Consider the following 15,984-nt stretch of genomic DNA (forward strand, 5'->3'; position numbering starts at 1 on the left):
TTCCAATGGTACCAAGATCTTTGAAATCGGTTGAGTCATCCGTAATTATCACAGGTCAAAAGTACCTATTACCGTAATTTTTCACAACTTTGACACCTTGTCACACCCACAATTTTTCAAAAACGCAATTTCGAAAAACGAGGTGGTGTTTGTATAGGTAAATTTCATCAAAATCTGAGGGGGTCGGATTCAAAATGTGCTTTTTTTATAGGTTTTGATATGAAATTCATCAAATATAGATTTAACTGGGGTTTGGTCAACCTGAGTTGGTGAAAATGAAAATTTCAAATGAAGCTATCTGAACGATTGCTATGATCCAGTTAAATACTAACTTAAGTATAGCTGGCGAAAAGGTCCCTCAGCGATTATCAACACACAAGTCGTTTGAACAGGGTTGCCAACGCATTAATTTGTTTCTTATAAATGTATTAAGAATCAAGCTTAGCTAATTGTTAAAATCTAAAATTCGCCAAATTTCAAAATTCGCACATACTAAATTAGTGGACTGCTACTGCTATCGCGGAGCCAAATGCTGGTTGTGCTTCGGGCAGAAGGCCTGCCTGACGCAAATAATCCTGATCAATACCATGTACCAATAGAGCCACTTCCAAATGTAAATGAGAAATGTCTTCTTTCAATTTAGCTATCGCTTTTTTGATATTCACCACAGAGCCTAGGAATAGGATTTATTGGGATTAAAAATATGTAATGAGAGTGCATTAAATAATCAAAAACTCACTGCCATCGGACATTGATTGACCGCGTCGTTCCATTTCAGTTTTCTTGATGTCATTTTCTTGTATCACTGCGTTCAATTGTGTCACCAAATCTTCTGTATCTGCTTGTACCTGCGTCTGTGCTTGCTGCATGTTCGATAGCTCCATTGAAATTTCCTTAAACTGTCGCACATACGACTCAAGCTCATTATTCAAATGTTTTTCACGACTCTCAATCTTCTCAAGACTGAAAGTGAATTCGTTATGGAGTTTCTTCAATTGAGTTTGAGTGTCCTCGTAGTACTTGGAAGATAATAATAAAAGAGATCGAGGTTACAAATATTTAATTTTCATATTAATTTATTTGAGTAAACTGGAGCTGGAATGTACTCAAGGCATCTGCAAAGCATCAATCGCACCGACTTCCTGACTTAGGCAGTGTCTATGCCACTGCGAGCGCAACCAGAGTGTCTCCCTTTTGTGGGTCCCGACGCACAAGCGATATTCAAGGAAAAGAATTTGTAGATGGCTAAGATAGGTTTCGAAATACATAGATATGACCACTGCTGGATTATCTCCTGAGAAAATTCGAAGATAATGAGATCAAATCAACGGACTGGCTGTAAACAAACCAGATTATTGCGAGGTCTCATGGCCCTTATGGCCATGTTGGCATAGGAAAAGAACTTGCTTCAATTTCAAGCTTATGAAATCTTCAGTGAGAATACTTAAGGTATCATCACAGCTCATTGCGCTATGGCACCGATGCTACCTCTAATCCGCAACTTTATTGTTATTAGCCATAAGGCAGTTGTTGAAATTATACTATTGTAAAGATTCTAAGACGCCGTGTGAGTTGGATAGCCCAGGGGTACAGTGATTGGTACGTACTGGGCCTTACTCTGTAACTCGATTCGAGAGGAAATGCGATTCGAAAGCATTCATTTCACGTACATGTTTTTTTTTTTCAAATGTGAATGAAATTTCTATCGAATTGAGTTACATAATAAGGTCCCAGGCTGAAGATTCCTTCGATCTTTGCTAAGCTTGTTAATTCAGTGCTCTAGAAGCCTACGGTCTCAATCTTTGTAAGGTCGTCAAGGAACGACCACATCAAACTGAGTTCATGCACTGAAATACGACCCTCGGTGTACAAGGATATCCTGTGATATCATGAACCGACCCACGCCGCGCTAGTTCATAGGTCACCTATGTTTCGCTATATTATGCAATGCACCATCACCAAATTTGAGATAAATGCTGGATGGGTCCCAAGTATGTAAGGGTATCGTTTTAATAAGGACAAGGCGGAAGTGTTGTTGTTGTTGTTGTTGTAGCAGTGCTTCGCCCCATCCAATAGGTGCGACCGATCACAAATTGTAATCAATATCCTCTAACGGGAGTCCAAGGAAATATGCTGTTTCAACAGGGGTGGACCATAATGAGAGGGGTGTTAGAGTCGTTGGTTCCACATTACAATTAAAGAGATGGTTGGTATCATGTGAGGACATATTACAAGCATTGTATGTCGGGTTGATTCTGGATAGGTAAGAGTTTAACCTGTTACAGTATCCAGATCGAAGTTGTGCTAGAGTGACTCGCGTTTCCCAATGGGTATGCGTTCCTCTTCCGCTAGTTTTGGGTACTATTCTTTGAGTACTGAATTCATCGCGGAGTTCCTGGCATAAAGGTCCGACACCTGTTTGTCGAGTTCACTGAGGAGTTCTTAGGTGCCGTATTTCCTCATAATGCTTACGTAGATCACTCCTTAAGCCCCTGGGCGGTGTTGGCTCATCAATCAGGTGCCTGTTGGGTTGCACAGGTTTCTGGGTATTCAACAGGAACTGTTTGGTAAGCATCTCATTTCTCTCCCTGATGGCGAGTATTCTCGCCTCATTATGTAGATGGTGTTCTTGGGACATTAGAAGACACCCGTGGCGATTCTGAGAGCAGTATTTTGGCAGGCCTGCAGCTTCTTCCAGCGAGTAGTTTTTAAGCTTGGCGACTATTTAGGGGACGCGTAGCATGTAATCGGCTGCCCAATTGCTTTGTAAGTAGTAATAAGCGTTTCTTTGGCTTTTCTCCAAGTACTGCCAGCAAGAGATTTGAGAATTTTATTACGGCGCTGGATTTTCGATACAATTGCGGCTGCATGCTCGCCAAAATATAGATCCTGATCAAACGTCACACCCAAGATTTTGGGGTGTAGGACAGTCGGTAGCGTAGTGCCATCGACGTGGATGTTCAAAATGGTCGACATTTGGGACGTCCATGTTGTAAATAAGCTCGCGGAGGATTTAGTCGGTGATAATGCCAGGTTTCCCGAGGCGAAAAAACTGGATAGATCAGGGAGGTAGCCGTTTATTCTGTTGCAAAGCCCATCGATCTGTGGGCCCGGGCCTGTGGCCATTATTGTGCAGTCATCGGCGTAAGAAACGATAGTAACTCCTTCAGGTGGCGAAGGTAGTTTTGATATGTAGTTAAACAAAAGTGGGGATGTGACACCACCCCTTGTTTACTTCTTCTTGGTTTTGATGCTTCGTTTCTGAATTGCACCGATGCCTGCCGACCACCCATATAATTTGCGGTCCACCTTTTAAGACATGGGGAAGGGTAGACCCTTCCAGGTCTTGCAGTAACGTGCCATGGTTGACCGTATCAAAAGCTTTTGATAGGTCTAGCTCAACGAGTGGAGGTTTTGATTTAAACCGCAATTTATCTGGGTGCTAATGGCATTTAGCGCGGTGGTGGTGCTATGGAATTTTCTAACGCCATGCTGATACAGGCTAGCTGCAAATTTGCTTTGAAATAGGGGAGCAAAATGGCTTCAAGCGTCTTGGCTACTGGCGATAGGAGAGATATCGCGCGATATAACACTCCTATGTTAGCTGGCTTACCAGGTTTTAGTAGCGGGACCACCTTGGCCATTTTTCGGGAATGACAAAGGTGGAAAGAGACAGGTTGAAGACATGTGCTAAATATTTAAAACCTTCTTTCCCTAGGCTTTTAAGCATCGACATGGCTATGCCGTCTGCGCCCACTGCTTTGATTGGTTTAGCATGACCGATGGCATCCTCAACCTCTTTGGCGGTGATGGTAATTGGTGACGCGCTGAATTTGTGTTTATGTGCGTGTCTTTTGGCCCTCCGTCTATCTTTTTCTACCGCATAATGCTTTATATATTGTCGGCAGAAAGCGCTCGCGCATTTTTTCGCAACCGACAGCACTTTATCGCCAAAGGCGATGGAAATTTTGTCCTTGTGCTTAGACGGATTCGATAGGGACTTTACGGTGAACGACAGCTTACCTCCACCGTGCTCCTCCCATTTCGCCCGCTTGTGTTCATCCACAAGCAATCTGATGTGTTGGTTTATATCCCTTATTTGGGGGTCGCCGGGATCGAGCTGTCTTATAAGGTCACGTTCTCTCGCTAAATGTGCGGCCTCCGCCGGAAAGTGAGGCCGAATTTCGGGAATTCTACCGGCGGGAATGAAGCGAGCCGAGGCGGATTCGATGACTCGGGATAGGGAGGGCAGCAAAGCGGATGTCTGTAAAGGATTTGTATTCTTCCCACTTTCCTATTTTAAAGTTTATGAAAGTGCGTTTTTCTGTGATGATGAACTCGGCGGTACGCTCGAGCAAAATAAGTATAGGCAGATGGTCGGATGCCAATGTTACCATCAGTTGCCAGTTGACGCAGTTTACGAGTCCTGCGCTCACGATTGAAATATCTGGCGAACTGTGACAGCTTCCTACCATACGTGTTGGAGCGCCTCCGTTTATTGCGCAGAACGTGATTTCTTCTATTTGATCCCCCAACATCTCACCCTTACTGTCTGTCTGAAAGTTTGAATGCGATAGATCGTGTAGGGCACTGAAATCGCCTAAAATAATGCGATTATTGCCAGTGAGTAATGTACTGATATTAGGGCGATATCCACTGGGGCAACAGGTGGCAGGAGGGATGTATATGTTGATGATTTCAAGGTTTGCATCGTCTGGCCGGACAGATAAGCCTTGACGTTCTAAGACATTGTCCCTGCGGCCGATGTCGGGATCAAATATATGATATTGCACTGAGTGGTATAAGATAAACGTGAGGCCGCCTCCATTTCCACTCTCGCGATCTTTTCTGTGGACATTATACCCAGAACAGGTCTGCAGAGCAGATCTTGCTGTGTGTTTAATCTCTTGAATCACAGCAATGCGGATGTTGTGCCGCTTCGTGAAATCGACTATCTCCGTGATCATCTCACTTAATCCATTACAGTTTAACTGTAGAATTCTGAAGTGAAAGGGGGGAGACGGCGTCACTCTAGGAGTAAGTGATGGGTGACTAATCCTGGGTTGTGACAGGCTAGGACGCAACTGCTGTTGTGGCCCTGGCACTGGACGTCCTTGGATAAGCATTTGGGTACCCGGTGTATTTGGGTTTGCGACCTGGCAACATGGCGCAATGAAACCCGTCGGGGGATTGCGGAAGTGTTGTCGGATTTCTTCTTTCACCCCACACACCATTTTGGATTCGCTCGTCAAACCTGAGATACCGAATGACGGGTTGAAATTCACGTTTTTTTTTTTCTTTTCTTTAGTGTGAAAATGAGGATTCTGTAGTTTGTATGGAATACTGTCATAGGACGAATGTAGTAAGCTTCTGTTGAGATTTAGGAAGCAGAAGGGTATGCTGCAATCCCGTTTCCTTGAAAAAAAAAAACATGCATCGGAGACGCAATTCTAATCACGTCCAACGGCTCTCATAATAAAAATGTAATCGCTCGTGTGATAGTTCCGCAGGGGCTCAATGGGTTGTGCAGCGCAGCTATTTCAAAGGGTTACCAGCGCCACCTATAGCTTCTCCAACCCAATTGTCAACACGATCATTGGGCTAGTACATTAATGGTTCGAAGCATACCTGGTCAATAACCTGGAAAAGACCAACATCATCCATAAAACCCGCCAAAACCTTCGGGGAGTCTCCTTATCGCTCCCGAGCAGCTTATCCATGTTGTCCATCTCACCTGCCTTATAACTCACCATCACTCAATATTTTAGGTTAGGTTAAACTGTTCGCTTACAAACAACTTCACGGATTGAATGAGTCCATGATCATGAACAGAATTTGTTTGACGACCAAATGCAAAAATAAATTATGGATCAGTACGTCTGTTACAAATTAACTTCCCTCTCTTAGCAAACCCAAAAAGTTTTCTAGGAGCCCGCTTAAATGCTGATTCGAGATTTGACAGCTCTGCCATCCCTTGTAGCCGAGGCCTTGACCTCACACTTTCTCACTGCACACAAAAATAGTATCTGCTCAACCGTTTCCTCCTGCAGCTTGCACTTGACTCACCTCTTCAATATTTCCTTTCAATGTCTCAATTTGACTCAAATGTGTTCGCCAATCGCGTACATCGGCTTTCACGAAAACTTTCAAATGTGGCAGTACGCGTTCAAATTCCTGTCGCCATTGTTGTTGATCGGTGAAACGGTCAGCTGCCGCCGCATCCGCATCGGGTAAGTCGATATTTTGCTTGCGATCCGCTCTTTTCGTACGATTAATCCAGTTCAGGTTCTTGAAACCGCCTCCGCTATTTACTTCCATATCACTATCATCACTCAGCGCAGCATTTTGTTCATCTTCAAGTTTTTCCAAAATAATCTCAGCATTATCCTCTAAATAGTCGGTGGCTACCTCATCCTCCTGTGCTATATGTGGACGTTTGTAGGTTATCTGAAAGTAAATGGTATGTGATTTTTGTTGTTGTAGCTCGAGTTCAGTATTTACTTGTGCCACTTTAGTTGCTTGCGCTGCTAAAAGATCTAAAACCATCAAACAAATGGGACCAGCCCCGCGAATTAATTTATTTGGGGGGAAGTCAATGGGCACGTCCTGCGGAGAAAATGTGTGGAGCATGTAAATATGTATGTAGATGTATATAAAGCTTACTTTGTCCAAGGCAGATTTACCATTTCATTCAAAATTTGCACAATTTTAGCAATCACTGTATTTGGATCATCAAACTCCTGTGGCCTGTCCATCTCTTTACCCAATTTGCGACATAGCCACCAACAAATCAATGTAAACATGAAAAATTGTTCACCAGGATTGAAGGATTTAACAAAATAGAAACGCGACAGCGGCTTCATCTTAAACTCGGCCAGCAGCTGTTTTTCGTAATTTAGCATTTTTAACTTTTCAAGTAAATCATCTGATTGAAATGTCGTCACTGGCAAAGTATTTACTTCCTCTGGATTTGTATTATCCTTTTGCATTTTATTTAACTTAATTTCAATTATGTTGCAGCGACTAAAAACACCTTACGGTAGCAAAGTGGTTATAATAAAGAAAAAAGCAAGAAGAAGAAAACCCCATGCGAGTTTCTGTGGTAACGGTAATAACAAACAAATCAGCTGGTAAGCCTAAAACGTGTATACATAGGTAGGAATAAAAGGATTTTAAAAACGTTTGCCTTTTCAATTATTGCAAAACACAGAAAACTTAAAAATCTCCATGAAATTATTTATTTATTTTAATTAAAAAATTTTAAATTTGAACATAATGCAGTTTACACGCTTAGGCAAAGTGAGGAAACACAGCACATCGACAACTATGTGGCGCCCTCATGGAATACACGAAAAGAAACTGTGCTATGCTATTTTAAAAATAGAGGGCACCCTAAGGGCAAAACATGCTTAAAGCTGAAAACTAGATGTCGCGCATACTGATTGGATAATAATATACACATCGATACATACAATCCCGATGTATTTTATATTCGGCATTTGTATACAGCTGTGCATAGCACACAGCACTTTATGCGCCCAATGGTGGGGTAAACACTAGGCCGGGTCGATTTGTGGGGAGGCAAACAAATCGCCCATTGCTCTGTGAAAATCATATCCTAGGGATCAAAATAAGAAACTTTGCCGAAGGAACCATACCTCTAAAACGAATTCTGGTGTCCCCCAATTTGGGTCGAACTTTTGGTTAGGGGCAAATTTTGAAAAATCCCACTTTGACCCATTTAGAGTGCTCCAATCGAGTCCAAATGTATGACCGACCCCCACTAACTTTGGAGGCCCGACCCGCCGATGCCAGTGGCACACCCCCTGGAACCCCCCTGCGGGTTCACCATACAAACATTTCAAAAAATCGCCGGTTTTGCACTTTACATGAAAAAATCAGCGAAATGCCTAAGTTTTTTCTTTTTGGAGTTTATTTTTCTCTTTAGAAATTTATTTAGTCAGAACATATGTAAATGAAAAAATGAATTTAACTTAGTAATAGAAAAGAAATTAAAAAAAAATTATTAGAAATTAGCGTTTTTACAACCCTTTTAAAACCAAGGCATCACTGTGATGCATTTGCATGTCGTAAACACAGTTGTGTGGGTTTTTTATTCAACCGTTTTAAAAAATGAAAGTATCACTGTGACACAATTGCAGATCGTAAAATTGCTTGTGTTGTTTTTTTTAAGCCACCACAAGACACAGCAGGTAGAATTGAAATTACCATTTCATTCTTATTACCTCGTCTCGTAGACCATATATAACGCAACAGTTTTTGTAATTGCATTAAGTCGTTCATCTGGATATCTTGAGATATTATTTTTACTTAAGCGAACGTGCTAAAACAGAACAAAAAAAGTTTTCCCATAAATCATTCACTATTCAAGTACAAGTTGATTGGAATTTGGGAAAAACTTGGTATGGAAATAATGCTGAAAAAAAGTGTATTTAAAAAAATGAATAAATTGCTTGACAAGTATCAAGAGCAAATCAAGAGAAGAAACAACACCCAACAATTTACAGAGTATGTAAAATCTCTGGAAACAATTTTTTACTTGTGAAACTCTTCCGGTAAGTTATTGCTATAACTCATTTATTATAATTGTCAACCATTTTTAATTATTTTATTATTATATATTTTCAGGTGGTGGACGGCTTCCAGAAAATTGAGTTGCAAAATATGCCCCCTGCTCCAGAAAAAATTGAATTTTCCACCGATTTTTCATTTACATAAATAAATTTCTTAAGAGAAAAATAGATATTATTATAAATAAATAATAAATATTATTATAAATAAATAAATAAAAATAAAGAAAAAACATAGCCATTTAGCTGATTTTTTCATGTAAAGTGCAAAACCGGCCATTTTTTGAAATTTTTGTATGGTGAACCCCCAGGGGGTTTCCAGGGGGTCGGGCCTCCAAATTTAGTGTGGGTCGGTCGTACATTTGGACTCGATTGGAGCACTCTAAATGGGTCAAAGTGGGATTTTTCAAAATTTGCCCCTACCCAAAAGTTCGACCCAAATTGGGGGACAACAGAATTCGTTTTAGAGGTATGGTTCCTTCGGCAAAGTTTCTTATTTTGACTCCTAGAATACGATTTTCATAGAGCAATAAGCGATTTTTAAATCGACCCGCCCTAGTAAACACGCTAATATCCGGACAGTTTGAATAGCAGGAAATGAAGTAAAGGAACCCAATTGTTTGTAAGGGACAGCCGCTTATATCCAAATAAAGATTACTAATAAGTGAAATATCTTATTGAAGCTTTCCGAGGCTCTGGCGACCCCAAGTTTCTTATGGATCTAGGGGTTGGGAGGGCGGTATAGCCTAGAAGATTTCATGTGGTTATACCAAATTGTTCCTTAATGGTGCTTGTTACCGGAACGTACCGAATCTGCACCCGGCAAAGGACCATCAACATCGATAACACTCCCCAAGGCCTTCGGGGAATATCCTTATCGCTACAACGACAACGAAAAAGCACTCCATTACGTCATTTGTATAGCCATCTCCCCACACTGTGTGCCTTCACATAAAGCAGAATTCCATGATTACAATTGCAGAAAAAAAAACAGCGACTTTGACAGTCGCCCAAAGTGACAGTTTCGCACTGCATGTTTAATGGCTACCACCGAACTGCTGCTAATCGCTACACTAGGGGAGCAACTTGATTCTAATTTACATAACTTTTTTATTTTAATGCTGCTTTGGCCGGTACTTGAACCCAGGGCTTTTGGTGTGGTAGGCGGAGCACGTTACCACCATACTACGGCGGCCGCAATAATAATACATAATTTGAGCTTTATGTATTTAAATTTATCAATCAAAGCAAGCAAATATCACAAAACCACCTACGACTGAACTGACTAAGAACTGGTGCTAGTGATCTGCACAGGAAGGTAAAATTCATTTCGTGCACATCACAATAGTCGTGTTTTTTTTACATGTATATATATCTACATTTGCGAGTAAACAAAACTCTTATCATCACTTAGGTAATGCTTAGGAGATCCATGTAACGGCAATTATTGAAGACTCGCAGCAGGGGTTAAATAACTCGCTAAAAAACGAGTTGTGCTTAATATCGGAGATGAGCACCTATCTTGGTCATAGTATAGTATAACCTATAGCTGAATCGTGAATAATGTAGAGATAAATAGGAGAAACACATTTCAGTTGCACCTGAGTATAATGCAAACCGAAATTTAGCAGTACTAAGTTTTTGCGCAACAATTTCATAAGTGTGGATCAGATGTCGGCAAAATGAAAATGCAGATGTGTTAGTGACAGTGCGATGATCGCGCACATCATTTGATGCATCGTTTTGCGTTGTTCATTCGCTTTTTAGCAAGCAACAAGATAACACGTTTATTTTTTTTCAATTTTGTCAATTCTACTCAGTAAAATAATGGTTTATCCTAAGATACATTTTTTTGCAGAATATACACCCCCTAATACATATTATTGTTTACAAAGAGAATAAGAATACGTGTGAATTGAGTGAGAATAATTTTTTCACACTCCATATAAACAGGGCCGAATTAACCCTCAACGGGGTCCGAGGCAATCATCAATTTGGTGGCCTTTTTTCACGTCCGTTCCCCTTTTTTTTAGATTAAAAAGTACAAACTTATATCTTTCATAAAAATTGTGTTGTCACAATGTTTTAATATCAATAAAATTACTATCTACATTTTAAACATGTCATTTTCTACATTTGTTTTCGGCAAATTCATCAATTATATCATCAATATCGATTTTAATCAACAAATCTGACTCAATGCAAAGTATACCTAACATCTCAAGTCGCTCTTGTCGCGTTGTAGCTCTTTCAGCAGCTTTAATTCTTTTTAATTGCGAGAAGGATCGTTCGGCGGAACAATTTGTGATCAAAAATGTAAAAAAAGTCCGAAGAGCTATTTCTGTGTTAAGAAATACATCGTCTAATTGATCTTGCATTAGATTATTATACAAATGACTATGAGTTTCTTGTGCACCAGTGTATCTGGAGTTCACGTAATTTTGTTTCATTTCAATTAATTAGTCTTCCAAATCTCTAGAATAAAAACGAACTAAGTTATTTATAGCTTCGTGGAGATCTCCATCACTTAGAGAAAAGTTAATGAGAAATGCAAATATCTCTGAAACTTCCATATACACTCTCGCACGTCATTTGATTTCACTGTGCAGATTGTCGATGATTTCGAGGAAACCTTTTGTCCTAAAATCATCGCGAGGCAAAAATTGTACTTCTGGACTTCTGGGGCATTTCCATCATTAGGTTGGTTTTTCCTACGACGAGTACGTTTTACGATCTCTGTATAACTTACACCAGGTAATAATTGTTTTGTTTTTTCCTCGAAATCATTGAACTTTTCACGTAATGAAACTAAACTCTCTTCTAACAATCCGTACAAAAAACCACACGTTTACAAATCTGCCTTTTCACTTTGCAATGACTAACTCACTGAACGCACAGCAGTCAAAATAGAGTTCCATAAAATCAACATGAAACCAAATTCGAATTTTTGCATTTTATTCGCGATACACGTCGCCTCATAACGAGTATCAGTATTTTGTAATTCATCATCAGCAATGATTTCTAGAGCCTCTAATATGATAGCAAATGAATCGTAAACTGCAGTCGTCGCATTCGAATGTGCTTCCCAGCGTGTAGTTGACAATGTCTTCAAAGTTTTCTCATTGTTTATTGTATTTTTTAATACGCCCCAACGATAGGTGGAAACGGAAACAAATTATATAATGTCTGCATAATGGCGAAAAAATCTACTGCATAAAAACAGCACTTCACCTCCTGCTCTCCAACCAAATTAAGGGAATGCGCGGAACAGGGAACATAGATCGCATTCTCATTCAAACTCAATATTCTTGCTTGCACACCTTTATACTCTCCGGACATGTTTAATGCGTTGTCATATTATTGTCCTCTACAATTTTGAATATCTAAACCACAGTCTTCAGTAAGAAGTTTAAAGTTTGATTTTCTAGACTTTCACCAGTATGATCTTCCAACTGAAGAAAAGTTATAAACCTTTTTTATTATTCAATATACTCTCCCTTCACTTCGATACACTTCTTTGCATGCTCATACAATTTGTCAAAAGAGTCGGAAATGTCCTTTTTAGGAACCTTGTCTAGTTTGTCGGTCGTCGCCTTTTGAATGTGGTCAATTGAGTTTTATTTATTTGAGTAAAATTTATTTTCAGTTCTGATTATATTTTGCTTTCACTCTCTCGAATTTTATGTTTGTCAGAAAATTTTAGAAGTCTTTCATCTAAAATCGGGGCCCAGGCAACTGCCTACTTGTTAATGCGGCCCTGCATATAAAGTTTAAGCGCACATGTATATGCATGTAAAAAAACACAGCTAATATTCAAAGTGTTAGTTGAAAACACTGGGAAGGGACAGAATTAAAACTAGTACCATCTTTTAAAGCGATAGCTCTGCACTAGCTCAGAACTAGCGCGATGCGCTGCACGGTTTCTAAACTACGGTCCAATTGGCTTAGGTGACTAAGCGCCAATTAATGATGATGATCACACTGGTAGATAGTAAAGGATTGCTTATCACCCGCACCAGTACTATTTAATATTGATTACACATACATATGTATATTTAGAATCAATAAATTCATTTATATTATCGCATTTACCTTCAACAGATTCTATATATCACATAATTTTACTTACGTTTACGTTAACAAATAAATATTGTACACCAACACATACACTCCATATATATATACATATAATACTCTCTCTCTGCTACATAGACTCAGTCTGAATCACTTTTTGCCGGCTGTGTGAATGACAAGTGATCGTAAAAAGGTTGCGCATACGTCTCGGTGTCTGTAGCATCATCATCACCAATTATATCTTCATAGATTTTAAATGGACGCTCCGATGGCAGCTCTTCATAGGTAACATGATGTAATTTACGACATTTCTCATTAGCATATGTTGGTGTGCCAATATTATTATGACAATTACAAACAGAACCAATACCACCGCTCAGTGGCGTTTCATAGTCATCATTATTATTATGGTTGTTGTTGACATTGAGAGCGCTTGGCAAGGGTGGCAATTGACGTACAATATCGAAACGTTCAGCGCTGGCAAAACGCCTGCCAATATTGCTTTGTGACCATGTAAATGAACGATAAAATGATAAGTGGAAGACTTTTTGGCATTTAATCCACATGTATAGTAAAGTGAATAATAAGGCCACACCTACAGGTAGCAAAAATACGATTACTAAAGCCTCAGCGCGTTGACTACGCTTATAATCCCATGGGCCACCATAAATGAGTTTGTATGTAGAGGCATTGATTGCGTTGCGTGGCGGTTTTATTTCAATGTATGGCGCTGTTGTAGTCACACTTGTGTGTGCCGCACTTGCGGTGGTGACGTTTTCTAGTGACGCAGACACTTCTACTGGTACACACTTTAAACCATTCACATTTATTTGCGATATGAATTTTTCATATTGGAAAACGCGAAACTTTTCCGGATGTGTATGCGCGAACTCCAACAACCATAAGCAGCTCCATGGATTACGATCAATTTTTATATGCACTTGCGCCCAGCTCAAAGCGGTGGCTACTAATGCTGCATCTGCTAGCGTTGACAATTGATTACCGCGCAAATCTAATAGGGCCACTAACGGTATAGCGTCAATGAGCGTTGGTAAAGAGAGTTTAACGAGACGATTGTCACGCAAGTGTAAGCAACGCAGCTTTCGCAAACCATTCAACCATGCTAACGGCAATTGCGTCAATTCATTCGCGCTCAAATCAAGCGTTTCCACAGCTGCTATGCTCGCATTGTTGCCGACACTGTTCGAGAGAAAGTCAACGCGTAAATCAGTCAAAGCGTTATTACTCAAATTTATATATTGCACGCTCATAGTCTGCGTAGACTCGAGCAACACAAACGATTTCAAGGTGCAGTCGTTGATTGATATATTACGCAGCAGCTGTGGATTACGCACTATCACAGCGTCACTATCGAAGGTTGTGTGTGCGACTACAATTTGTCGCAACGTTTCAGGTAAATGCTCAAATAATTTGGAGTTAATATATTTTAAATGCATTAGCTGTAAGTCGGCAACGCCGGTGCGTTCAAATAAATCAGCATCCTTAAGCGCCAATAAGGGCTCATGCACAATTTGCATACGCTCAACGACGCGTAGCGTATCGAACGCGGAACGCGCAATGTGACGTAGTGAGTTGCGCGCAAAATACAATTCACGTAATTGTGGTAGATTTGCAAACGTATCCGTAGCAATGGTGGCCAGCTCGTTATTACTATAACCCAGCATCTCTACTTGCATAGCGCTATTATTACCGCTTGGACAATTGAAAGGCAGCAGCGTGTCAGTATGAAAACGCTCCATAAATACTTTTGGTACTGTATCACAGTTGGACAGATATTCCATGCCGTATGTTTGCACATCCAATGGTGTATGACAACCATCGAGCAGCAAGCTTGCGGCATGTTCTAAGCGACGTAAAAGAAATGCAGGCGCATGATTATTCTCATTCATAGCTGGTAACGCAGCTTTCGCTTGACAATCAATTTCCACTGTCAATCCAGCTGAGTGTGGTGGCTCATCGAAACGATGTAGCATTGCATGTATAAGGCACTCTTCACTCTCATTCCAACAGTTTTCGGCGTCCACTATGCCGTTAGTGGGTTTTATATGTACTACCCCCACAAGCAACTGCACCAAAGTCAGCAGCAGCAGCGCGGGTGTAATATCACAGCACATCCGTATTTAAAATAAAATAATTTTATGCAAAAAATCGCGCTTTTATTCATCCGCTTTACGGTACGTCAAATACAAATTTCAATATCGAACTAACTGAGGAAGAGCGCGTGCCATGGCAGTCCACCAAAATAGCAAAATTTTATATTCCTTTCGGCTGCCCACTGCTGTGGCTGCTGCTGATTTTAATTTGAATTTTAAAACAAAACATTTAACTAAAAGACGTCGCCTCATCACGTTGCCCCCCCAAACGTCTGAGATACCATCAATGCCGCCGCATACAACCCACTATTGAATGAGCAATCGCTCACCATGTGCTTCGCTGCCAGAGACTGCCTGGCAAATTCCTCACAGACTTTTCAACATACTTACATACATACATTTGTATATATGTATGTACAAACATGCCAAACGTAAACTTCCACATTAAAAGTGATTTTCTATATGATTTGATACGTGCACATTTCCATTGTATGTATTTAAGTGAAAGCGCTAATAGTCCCGAACTTCCCGGACTTAGGAAAATTATTCTTCAGGAAGTAGCTGGCATGGAAATTGCGATCTAATAAAGTTTCCCTATTATATATGTTTTTGTTCGCAATTTCATTTTCTTAACTTTTCACCCTGCCAAAGATTTAGAGCAGAGTTTATGTGCTCTCCGACGGTGGGGTGACACAGGGTCAACGGCTGAAAAGTCAATTGATGTTGTGCCCATTTGAAATGGCCATAGTATCAATTGGCTTTCTGATCACATCACATGATCATAAGGTCAATTGACTTTATGACCATTTCTTAATTTGACTTTAGGGCCATTTAGAAAATTTCTCTTTGACCTTGTAACCATATCGGGAAAAAGGCCATAACCATATACAGTAGAGCGGGTCAAATTTATTGTTGAAAAGGCACATCCAGTTTCTGAACCTATGGGTCATACCGAGTAATATTGCCCATGGGACCATAGGTATGAACTGAATTTCGAGCCTCGCTAATTTTGTTAGAAAATTGTATATCAAAATTTTCTCACATGATTAGGGAGGCTCGAAATTCATTTCAGACCTATGGTTCCATGGGCAATATTACTCAGTATGACCCATAGATTCAGAAACTGGATGTGCACCTGAAGTTTTTTTCCCATACAATTTGACCCGCCCTAATATACAGCAATTTAAGATCAGCACAAAGCCAAA

The 15,984-nt window shown here is 40.2% G+C and overlaps 2 protein-coding genes across 3 annotated transcripts; both read right to left on the minus strand.

The window, feature by feature from the left end:
* Positions 1 to 245: 245 nt before the first annotated feature.
* Positions 246 to 7,266, minus strand: IFT57 (intraflagellar transport 57). Its single transcript, XM_067769987.1, has 5 exons — positions 6,684 to 7,266; positions 6,502 to 6,606; positions 6,067 to 6,447; positions 740 to 1,019; positions 246 to 673 (listed from the first exon to the last, which is right to left on the minus strand). Exons 1-5 carry the CDS (start codon positions 6,987 to 6,989, stop codon positions 498 to 500), a joined length of 1,248 nt encoding a protein of 415 aa, XP_067626088.1. The 5' UTR covers positions 6,990 to 7,266; the 3' UTR covers positions 246 to 497.
* LOC137242731 (uncharacterized) lies at positions 7,009 to 14,937 on the minus strand. 2 transcript variants are annotated; one of them, XM_067769985.1, is made up of 2 exons: positions 12,721 to 14,937; positions 7,009 to 7,136 (listed from the first exon to the last, which is right to left on the minus strand). In XM_067769985.1, the coding sequence occupies exon 1, from the start codon at positions 14,798 to 14,800 to the stop codon at positions 12,806 to 12,808; it is 1,995 nt and encodes a 664-aa protein (XP_067626086.1). In that variant the 5' UTR covers positions 14,801 to 14,937; the 3' UTR covers positions 7,009 to 7,136; positions 12,721 to 12,805. The 2 variants fall into 2 exon arrangements, with proteins under 2 accessions (XP_067626086.1, XP_067626087.1); XM_067769986.1 differs by having other exon boundaries at positions 7,020 to 7,097.
* Positions 14,938 to 15,984: the final 1,047 nt, after the last annotated feature.

The sequence above is a fragment of the Eurosta solidaginis genome, chromosome 2, assembly GCF_040869045.1.
Source record: "Eurosta solidaginis isolate ZX-2024a chromosome 2, ASM4086904v1, whole genome shotgun sequence".
NCBI lineage: Eukaryota > Metazoa > Arthropoda > Insecta > Diptera > Tephritidae > Eurosta > Eurosta solidaginis.

What these genes read in the sequence shown, in the direction of transcription:
- IFT57 (XM_067769987.1), bottom strand. Translation starts at nt 6,989, where the DNA reads ATGCAAAAGGATAATACAAATCCAGAGGAAGTAAATACTTTGCCAGTG. An exon ending in TGCAAATTTTGAATGAAATG is followed by an intron (nt 6,607 to 6,683) that starts GTAAATCTGCCT and finishes TTTTCTCCGCAG; the next exon opens with GACGTGCCCATTGACTTCCC. An exon ending in AAGCAACTAAAGTGGCACAA is followed by an intron (nt 6,448 to 6,501) that starts GTAAATACTGAA and finishes ATTTACTTTCAG; the next exon opens with ATAACCTACAAACGTCCACA.
- LOC137242731 (XM_067769985.1), bottom strand. Translation starts at nt 14,800, where the DNA reads ATGTGCTGTGATATTACACCCGCGCTGCTGCTGCTGACTTTGGTGCAG.